The following is a 10291-nucleotide window of genomic DNA, read 5'->3' as shown; positions in this document are numbered from 1 at the left end:
AAAGCACCTACCATGATGCAGCCATGCACCCTAACCCACAACCTCAACCTACCAAGGCTCCTCCACTGCCACAAGAGAACGGCGGGGAGGGAGAAGATGGTTCTAATGTAACTGATGTTAGAACTAGCTGTACAGAGGTTTGTGGCTCCGATCAATGGGGCCGTTCGTGCTCTAAGATTTGCTTAGCAACAGTCTACCCCAAAGATTCAAAGCACAGAGCCATTAAAGCTTATGTTATCTTGGATGATCAGAGCAACCGCTCTTTAGCCAGGCCAGAGTTCTTTGAGCTGTTCGGTGTGGAGAATAAACCGCTCTTGTACCAGCTGAGAACATGCTCCGGCATCATGGAAACATATGGCAGGAAGGCAGAAGGATTCCAGATAGAATCATTGGATGGCACAACCCTCATCTCTCTTCCTCCACTCCTCGAGTGTCCTGAAATCCCAAACAATCGATCTGAAATCCCAACGCCGAGTGCAGCTCAGCATCAACCTCACCTCCATCACATAGCCAGGAACATCCCCGATCTGGACCCAGAGGCGGAGATACTCCTGCTGCTCGGAAGAGATGTGCTAAGAGCACACAAGGTCAGGCAGCAAGTTAACGGGCCACATAACGCTCCCTTTGCACAACGTCTCGATCTAGGCTGGGTGGTGATAGGAGAGGTGTGCCTAGGTAATGCACACAAACCAAAGGTTGACACATTCAAGACCCATGTGCAAGATAATGGTCGCCATTCCATCTTTCTGCCTTGCACAAGTTTCATGCAGGTCAAAGAAACACAGCCGAGCTTCAGCAAGCCTGACCAAGTGCCAGAGAGGATGCTAGGACACAGAGTGTTTGACCAAACTGAACAAGACAACAAACCTGCTCCATCAATTGAAGACGTCCTCTTTTTAAAGATCATGGACACAAGCGTCCACAGAGATGATGCCAGCAGTTGGGTTGCCCCATTGCCATTCAAAAAGACACGGCAACGTCTGCCAAACAACAGAGAGCACGTGGTCAAGCGGTTTCAATCCCTGCAACGTCAGTTCAAGAGGAGACCCGAAATGCAGAATCAATATCTGGCATTCATGGAGAAGATCATTGCCAATGGTCATGCAGAAGTAGCCCCACCTTTAAAGGAGGATGAGGAGTGCTGGTTTCTTCCATCATTCGGGGTATACCACCCGCAAAAGCCCAACCAAATTAGGGTAGTTTTTGATTCCAGCGCTCAGTACTCTGGTGTCTCCCTCAATGATGTGCTTCTGAAAGGTCCCGACCTCAACAATTCCCTCCTGGGCGTCCTTCTACGCTTCCGGAAGGAAAGAGTAGCTATCCTTGCTGACATCCAACAAATGTTCCACGGTTTTCTGGTCCATGAAAATCACCGCAACTTCCTTCGTTTCTTGTGGCACAAAGATAATGATCTCAGTAAAGCAGTTGTCGACTACCGCATGAGGGTTCATGTTTTTGGCAACTCGCCATCTCCTGCTGTAGCCACCTATGGTCTGCGAAGAGCCATTGCTGAAGGTGCTCAGAGGCATGGGGCAGACACAGTGAAGTTTGTGGAAAGACACTTTTACGTGGACGATGGTTTGGTGTCTCTGCCATCTGAAGCAGAGGCAATCAGCCTTCTCCAACGCACTCAGGCTTCACTTGCTGAATCAAACCTTCGCTTGCACAAGTTTGTGTCGAACAGTCCAACGGTCACTAGAGCTTTCCCGCCTGAAGATTGTGTTCCAGTCATCAAGGATCTGGACTTGAGTGAGGGAACTACACCCATGCAGCGCAGCTTGGGTTTGCTATGGGAGATCAAGACAGATACATTCACATCCTCTGCATCTACTGTTCTCAAACCTTTCACCCGACGCGGAGTTCTCTCTACCGTCAACAGCATCTTTGATCCCATGGGGTTGTTGGCGCCCGTCACGATCCAGGGAAGAGCTCTTCTTAGGGAGCTTACTTCGGAACCCACTGACTGGGACACACCCCTCCCAGCAAACAAGCTCAAGAAATGGGAAGCATGGAGAGATTCTCTTCAAGTCCTAAAGGAGCTCCATGTTCCACGCACATACACACCAACCTCGCTCATGAAAGCTGTCCACACAGAGTTGTGTGTATTCTCGGATGCCTCAACCATGGCCATTGGAGCCGTCGCGTACCTGAGAGCCATTCAGGAGGATGGAAAAGTGGAAGTCGGACTTGTCATGGGCAAAGCCAAATTAGCACCTCTGTCTGAACCCACAATCCCAAGGCTCGAACTCTGCGCCGCTGTTCTCGGAGTAGAAATGGCAGACCTCATTCGAGAAGAGCTAGATCTGAAATTGGATGCTATCAGGTTCTACACAGACAGCAAGGTGGTGCTGGGGTACATCAATAATGTGACAAAACGCTTTCACACCTATGTCCACAACAGAGTCCAGCGTATCCGACAATCCTCCGAACCAGAACAATGGCATTATGTGCGCACGGAGGAAAACCCTGCAGATCATGCATCCAGATCCTTACCTGCATCCCATCTTGGACAGAGTTCCTGGTTCACCGGACCTTCATTCCTACATCAACCGTCTGTAGAAACAACACGGACAAGTGAGACATTTGAGCTCATCGAACCAGAGAATGACTTAGAGATTCGCCGACAGGTATGCACCTACACTACTCACCTTGAGGAGCCTGTGCTTAACACTGATCGCTTTCAGCGCTTCTCCACCTTCATCTCTCTACTGCGAGCAGTGGCGTTTCTTATCCATATGGCAAGATCCCACAAACATCCCAAGCAAAACAGCAGGTGCTCAGGATGGCACATATGTCACTTACCTCGTACTGTGGACGAAATGGCTCAAGCGAAAGATGTCATTCTGAAAGCAGCACAAAGGCCAGCCTTTGCAAAAGAACTGTCAGCCATCCAAGCAAACAAAGTGGTGTCCACAAACAGCCCTTTGCATAAGCTCAGTCCAATCTTAGAGGGCAGTCTCATCTGTGTCGGAGGCAGACTAAAACATTCTCAACTTCCATGTGAAGAAAAGAACCCAGTAATCCTAGCCAAGGACAGTCACATTTCCCTACTGCTCGTACGACATTATCACGAGCAGGTGAGACATCAGGGCAGACACCTCACAGAAGGTGCAGTAAGAGCAGCTGGACTGTGGATTTTGGGTGGTAAACGACTGGTCAATTCTGTCCTCCACAAATGTATAATATGCCGGAAGCTGCGAGGGAGAATGGAAGAACAACGCATGGCTGACTTACCGACAGAACGTCTCAAGATCTGCCCTCCTTTCACGTATGTTGGGCTTGACGTCTTTGGGCCTTGGTCCATTGTTACCAGACGCACCAGAGGAGGACAGGCAGAGAGCAAACGGTGGGCCATAATGTTCAGTTGTTTGAGTTCAAGAGCTGTCCACATTGAACTGATTGAGTCCATGGACGCATCCAGCTGCATAAACGCTCTCAGGCGTTTCTTCGCTCTCAGAGGCCCTGTAGTACAACTCCAGTCTGATTGTGGCACTAACTTCATTGGAGCTAGCAAGGAGTTGGAGATGGACGATACTGTGCAGAGGTATCTCAACAAACAAGGATGTAGTTGGAACTTCCGACCTCCACATGCTTCCCACATGGGAGGCTCATGGGAACGGATGATCGGTGTTGCCAGGAGAATCCTTGATTCAATGCTCTTGCAGCAAAAAAGTCGTCTAACTCACGAGGTGCTGTCAACACTAATGGCAGAAATCACAGCGATCATCAACGCACGTCCACTCCTGCCTGTGTCCACAGACCCACAACAACCTTTCATTCTTTCACCAGCCATGCTCCTCACACAGAAATCAGGAGTTCCACCTCCTCCGGGAGATTTTACGGACAAAGACCTTTACACAAAACAATGGAGGCAAGTTCAAGCTCTCGCGAACCAATTTGGAACCGTTGGAGCCAAGAATACTTACCATCCTTACAACAAAGACAAAAATGGACAGTGACATGCAGAAACCTTCAGGTGGGGGATTTGGTTCTCCTCAGGGACAAACAGGCTGTTCGCAACTGCTGGCCCATGGCCATAGTCACAGCAACCTTTCCTGGGAAGGATGGACATGTGAGAAAGGTTGAGATTAAAACGACCAACCAAGGCGACGCAAGAACCTTCCTCAGGCCAGTCGCAGAAGTAGTTCTTCTTCTGACTAAGGACTAAGTCAAGGACTGTTGTTTTGGACCTCCTCAAGTTCATAATGACCTCACATAGGCCAGACGGGGAGTGTGTTGCCTCTAAGGCATTTTCATAATTTATGTTGTTTACTTTGAAAAGGTTCATTTGGATGTGATGGATTGTGGGTAGCAATTTTATTTTGAAGTTCGATTTCTGTGACATCACTTCCTCATGCGCATTTCTTCCTGGTTCCTCCGTGAGGGAAAACGGCACGTTGAAGACCGACGCACTGTGATGCTTTTCCACAGCCGGCACTTCGAAACATTGTTGGGCAACGCCGTGAGTGTGTATATTTATCATGATAACATGTTGAAAAGCACAAATAGTGGTTAACACTTGTATTTATTTCTGGTTGTGACATAATGCAATATGTCTGCAAATATAGATAATTGTTCTCTTTTGTATTTTTTTATATTACAGTTTTCACCGCTTGTCAAGGACAAAACAAAGAGATAAAAAGAGTCAACTCTACTCAGTCTACTGTGTTTTCTGACGCTGGTTTAGCTTGGTGTTTAAGCAGAATTGCTACACTCTGCATCAGGACACTACACATGCACTCAGTCATTTCACTCAGAATCTCCATGAGAGTTCTATGGTTTTATCACTTCACTGTTCATCTGTGTACTTTAACAACTGGAGCATTTTTCTCGTTATTGTTTGACATACATTTTCTTGTCAGCCTTGTACGTTGTTGGTGAATGTGGCTGTTTTGCATGAATGTATTTTAAGATGGCAAATGATACATATAGTTGCTGTTCTAGTTAGTCACATGTCCATCACCTACTTCATTTATCCTTCAGCAGCATTGTTGCTCTCATCAACTGATTACATCCAAGCAGATACTGCAATACGTGACACGCAACTAACATTGCCTAATTAGGTCAATTATAATTCTCACGCATTATGTTGTCTGATTGCATGTGGTCGGCTGACGAAAGGAACAATGATTAACTTGAACAGCAACTCCCCAACTTGGTATTTAAATTGTCTCCCACTGCCATCTCCACCTATAATAATACAAAAATATACTTTAATTATATAGCACTTTTTAAAAATAGACTTTACAAAAGTACTTTGACAACACGTATGTTGGGCTTGACGTCTTTGGGCCTTGGTCCATTGTTACCAGACGCACCAGAGGAGGACAGGCAGAGAGCAAACGGTGGGCCATAATGTTCAGTTGTTTGAGTTCAAGAGCTGTCCACATTGAACTGATTGAGTCCATGGACGCATCCAGCTGCATAAACGCTCTCAGGCGTTTCTTCGCTCTCAGAGGCCCTGTAGTACAACTCCAGTCTGATTGTGGCACTAACTTCATTGGAGCTAGCAAGGAGTTGGAGATGGACGATACTGTGCAGAGGTATCTCAACAAACAAGGATGTAGTTGGAACTTCCGACCTCCACATGCTTCCCACATGGGAGGCTCATGGGAACGGATGATCGGTGTTGCCAGGAGAATCCACTGCCATCTCCACCTATAATAATACAAAAATATACTTTAATTATATAGCACTTTTTAAAAATAGACTTTACAAAAGTACTTTGACAACAAACAAAGAAAGGTAAATATAAACTTGAACACGTAAAAGCAATAAAAGGAGATTAAAATAAGTGAACACGTAAAATAAAAGGTGAAAAGAAAACGATAAAATAACAGTATCACATGAAAGCAACTCTATAAAAATAGTTTATAATAAGTGATTTAAAAGAGGTCCCTGACTCTGCAAGCCTTATCTCCTCAGGCCATTTCAAAGCTGAGGGGCTCTGATGGCAAAAGCAGGGTCACCTTTTGTTCGGAACAGCAAAAGCAGGGTCACCTTTTGTTCGGAACAGCAAAAGCAGGGTCACCTTTTGTTCGGAACAGCAAGCAGGGTTCCACCTGAGGATCTAAGGCTGTGTGAAAGTAATATGGGGTCATAAATTCTATGATGTGTCTTGGAGCCAGACCTTGGCATGCTTTAAAAGTGATCAGTAAAATCCTAAAATCAATTCTAAAACGTACAGGGACCAATGAAGAGAAGCAAGGATTGGGTGGTGTGATTTTGCCTTGTAAGTGCACAGTGGTATTCAGGAAAACAAAAGTAGACCTGATATATGGTGATCATGGTGAACCTTCACCTGTTTCACTGTAGAAAAGAAGGTTTGGACCTGAAGGTTGTGGCACCTCCAATAAATATTAACAGTTCAGTGTGGAGAATTTAGTGACATCTGGTGGAGAATTTTCATGTTGCAGCTGAATACCCCTCACCTCACCCTCCTCTTCCGAACATGTGAGAGAACCTGTGGTAACCTTCAGTTGTCATAAAAACTCAGAAGATGTTTAGTTTGTTCAGTCTGGGCTACTGTAAGAAACATGGTGGCCTCCGTAAAGAGGATCCGCTCCTTACGTAATTATAAAAGGCTCATTGGGGGGTAAAGAAAACAATTACTGCAATATAGAAGAAACACACTGGTGAGAACATCACTAAGATCACTTTATATTCAGTTTCTGCCAGTAAATCCCTTTCACCTAGATCTTACACACTGGACCTTTAACCAATATATTAAAGTTATTGTAAGTGCCTGAATACAATATTACAGTACATATTCATGTTTATAAATCACAACAGTGTTATGATACACTGGTAGGTAAATAGATAATTCAACTAAAAAGGACAATGAACCAGTCAACTCTTTCAAATGTGTTTTAACTCGGTTGCTTTTATTTTCAGAGAGATGTAAGATTCAAACAATGAAACATCATGTCAGGTGACTGCAAACCAGACAACTTTCCAAACATTTCAGAACATAAACATGCTGCTTCATCACTTGCTTCATCAGATTAACAGAATAACCAATTGTTGATTATTCAGCAAAAGAGGCTTTCCAACCACCTCCCAGCTGCTCCATCACTGGCAGCTTCACTTGTTGCGCTTTGATCCACCAGACGCACCTACAGTGACACACACACAATGGATGATCCGTACATTTTATCTAGCAACAGAGAAAGCAATACCGATACAATCACAGATATTAAGTAGATTAGAAAAGGTGAAAACAGTACAAGAAACAATTAAGATATAGAAGTTTTCCACCCAAGGACACAGTTCAAACCAAAATGAGCCATGTACTGTTTACCTTTTGATTGACAGACAGACACCAGACTTCCTGCTCCCACTCCACCTCTGCCAGCCACTGCAGAAGCCGACATCATTTTAGCAGCCGTGGAGCCTGCTTTAATTCCACCTGAGGTGAAACCCGCGGGCCCCAGAGAACCAGGGGTAGAACCCTTAGCCACTGCTGAACACAACAGATATGAAGCCTTCATTATTGTTGTTATTGTGATTTTTGCTTTTGTTATTGTTTCTATCATTGTTATTGTTATTGCATGTCTATTGATGTATTACCTGCTCCAACTGCTGCTCTTGACACTGAAACACAAGAATAAAATTGCATCTTATTAGAATGAAGCTTTACAGACTTGTATTACATGCTTTTATTAATCAAGTGAAACATGATGCTACATATAGGTGTTGATTTTCTAAAAGAATGTTTCAGTCTGGTCAGATGAAAAATGGTACTCACCAGGATCCATGTTTTTTCTTTGCTCTCCTCTCTGCTGTGTTTTTCCTCTGTTGTGAGCAGCCTGGAGCTGGACTGGTATTTATTCTCTTCATGATGGTTTCCTCAGAAACAAAACTGTGATACAATCTGAACACTAGGGAGCGTCTCTACTGGATTGCTGAGGAAAATGAAACTGATGAAATCCATCCAACTGGAAACAAAGGTATGGAAAATGAATCTGCAGTTTTATTATTTTCATTTCAAAACAAACATGGCAGAATAAATGTTACTTAAACAAAGAAAGGAAGTTTTTCTTGAAAGCACCAGTGTACAACTAACTTATAGCTTGTCTGATTGTAATAAAATAATTAATTTAACATAACTGGGCTGTATCGATGATACTTTGGACCCGTGTTATTCTTTCCCAGACGATCAAATAAACATGCTAACAGGGATAAAGACAAAACTTCCTTGTCAGAGGTAAAAAGTATTCTTTAAACTGAAGGATGAAATCTGCACATTCTCAACAATAATAAGCTTAGATGCTAGGTTACAGATCAGGAGGAAAAATCAAGTGACTCTGAACTATTTTTGATAAAGAGTGAGTCTGAATGGAGCCTGACCTGTGCTACACAGCTGCACTGAAGACATGCACTCAGTCATTTCACTCAGAATCTCCATGAGGCTTCTACGGTTTTATCACTTCACTGTTCATCTGTGTACTTTAAAAACTAGAGCCTTTTTCTCTTTGTTGTTTGAATTCATTTTTCTTGTCAGCCTCGTACGTTGTTGGTGAATGTGGCTGTTTTACATGAATGTATTTTAAGATGGCAAATGATAAATATTATAATGCGTGAGAATTTAAGAATAATTCTCACGCATTATAATTTCAGATTGGGTGTGGTCAGCTGATGAAAGGAACCATGCTGGTGAAGTATAAATAAAGTAGGTAAATGTCTTCTGACTAAGTAGAACAGCCACTCCCCTGCCTTGGTATTTAACTTGTATCCCATTGACATCTCCACCCACTGTATAATAATATACAAATAACTTTATTTATATAGCACCTTTTAAAAACAAACTTTACAAAGTGCTTTGACAACAAAGCTAGAAAGGTAAATATAAACTTGAGCACGTTAAAGCAATAAAAGGAGATTAACATATGTATATACGTAAAATAAAAGTTGCAAAGAAAATGATAAAATCACAGTATCACATGAAAGCAAGTCTATACAAATGGGTTTTAAGAAGTGATGGGTTAAGATGGCAAATGATACATATATTTGCTGTTCTAGTTAGTCACATGTCCATCACCTACTTCATTTATCCTTCAGCAGCATTGTTGCTCTCATCAACTGATTACATCCAAGCAGATACTGCAATACTTGACCCGCAACTAACATTGCCAAATTAGGTCAATTATAATTCTCACGCATTATGCTGTCTGATTTCATGTGGTCGGCTGATGAAATGAACAATGACTAAGTAGAACAGCAACTCCCCAACTTGGTATTTAAATTGTCTCCCACTGCCATCTCCACCTATAATAATACAAAAATATACTTTAATTATATAGCACTTTTTAAAAATAGACTTTACAAAAGTACTTTGACAACAAATCAAGAAAGGTAAATATAAACTTGAACACGTAAAAGCAATAAAAGGAGATTAAAATAAGTGAACACGTAAAATAAAAGGTGAAAAGAAAACGATAAAATCACAGTATCACACGAAAGCAACTCTATAAAAATGGGTTATAGTAAGTGATTTAAAAGAAGCCCCTGACTCTGAAAGCCTTATCTTCTCAGGCCGTTCCAAAGCTGAGGGGCCCTGATGGCAACAGCAGGGTCACATTTAGTTTGGAACAGCAAGCAGGGTTCCAGCTTAGGATCTAAGGCTGTGTGAAGGCACATAAGGGGGCAGTAATTCTGTGATGTGTCTTGGGGCCAGACCCTGGTATGCTTTAAAAGTGATCAGTAAAATCCTAAAATCCATTCTAAAACGTACAGGGACCAATGAAGAGAAGCAAGGATCGGGTTGATGTGATTTTAAACTTTATAAAGGCCAGTGAGACCAGTGTAGATCACCAACAGTAAATACTGCACACATAGTGCACAGTGGTTCTCAGGAAAACAGAAGTAGAGATTAGCCTGATAGATGGTGATCATTGTGCCTTTGTCACTGTGGAAAAGAAGGTTTTGGACCTGAAGGTTGTGGCACCTCAAGTAAATATTTACAGTTCAGTGTGAAGAATGTAGTGACATCTAGTGGTGAATTTTCATGTTGCAGCTGAATACCCCTCAACTCACCCTCCTCTTCCAAACATGAGAGAGAACCTGTGGTAACCTTCAGTTGTCCTAAAAACTCAAAAGGTGTTTAGGTTGTCCAGTCTGGGCTACTGTAAAAAGCATGACGGCCTCCGTAAAGAGGATCCGCTCCCTACGTAATTATAAAAGGCTCATTGGGGGGTAAAGAAAACAATTACTACAATATAGAAGAAACACACTGGTGAGAACATCACTAGGATCACTTTATATTCAGTTTCTGCCACTAGATCCCTTTCAC

The 10291-nt window shown here is 43.0% G+C and overlaps 1 protein-coding gene across 2 annotated transcripts; it reads right to left on the bottom strand.

Moving 5' to 3' along the window:
* Positions 1-6863: 6863 nt before the first annotated feature.
* On the bottom strand, positions 6864-7882 carry LOC128451151 (interferon alpha-inducible protein 27-like protein 2). 2 transcript variants are annotated; one of them, XM_053434930.1, is made up of 4 exons: positions 7748-7882; positions 7570-7593; positions 7301-7462; positions 6864-7115 (listed from the first exon to the last, which is right to left on the bottom strand). In XM_053434930.1, the coding sequence occupies exons 1-4, from the start codon at positions 7755-7757 to the stop codon at positions 7084-7086; spliced, it is 228 nt and encodes a 75-aa protein (XP_053290905.1). In that variant the 5' UTR covers positions 7758-7882; the 3' UTR covers positions 6864-7083. The 2 variants fall into 2 exon arrangements, with proteins under 2 accessions (XP_053290905.1, XP_053290906.1); XM_053434931.1 differs by having other exon boundaries at positions 7301-7459; positions 7748-7866.
* Positions 7883-10291: the final 2409 nt, after the last annotated feature.

The sequence above is a fragment of the Pleuronectes platessa genome, chromosome 11 (genome assembly GCF_947347685.1).
Source record: "Pleuronectes platessa chromosome 11, fPlePla1.1, whole genome shotgun sequence".
Classification (NCBI taxonomy): domain Eukaryota; kingdom Metazoa; phylum Chordata; class Actinopteri; order Pleuronectiformes; family Pleuronectidae; genus Pleuronectes; species Pleuronectes platessa.
Note: the sequence above shows the minus strand (reverse complement) of the source record. Positions and strands in the feature narration are given on the sequence as shown.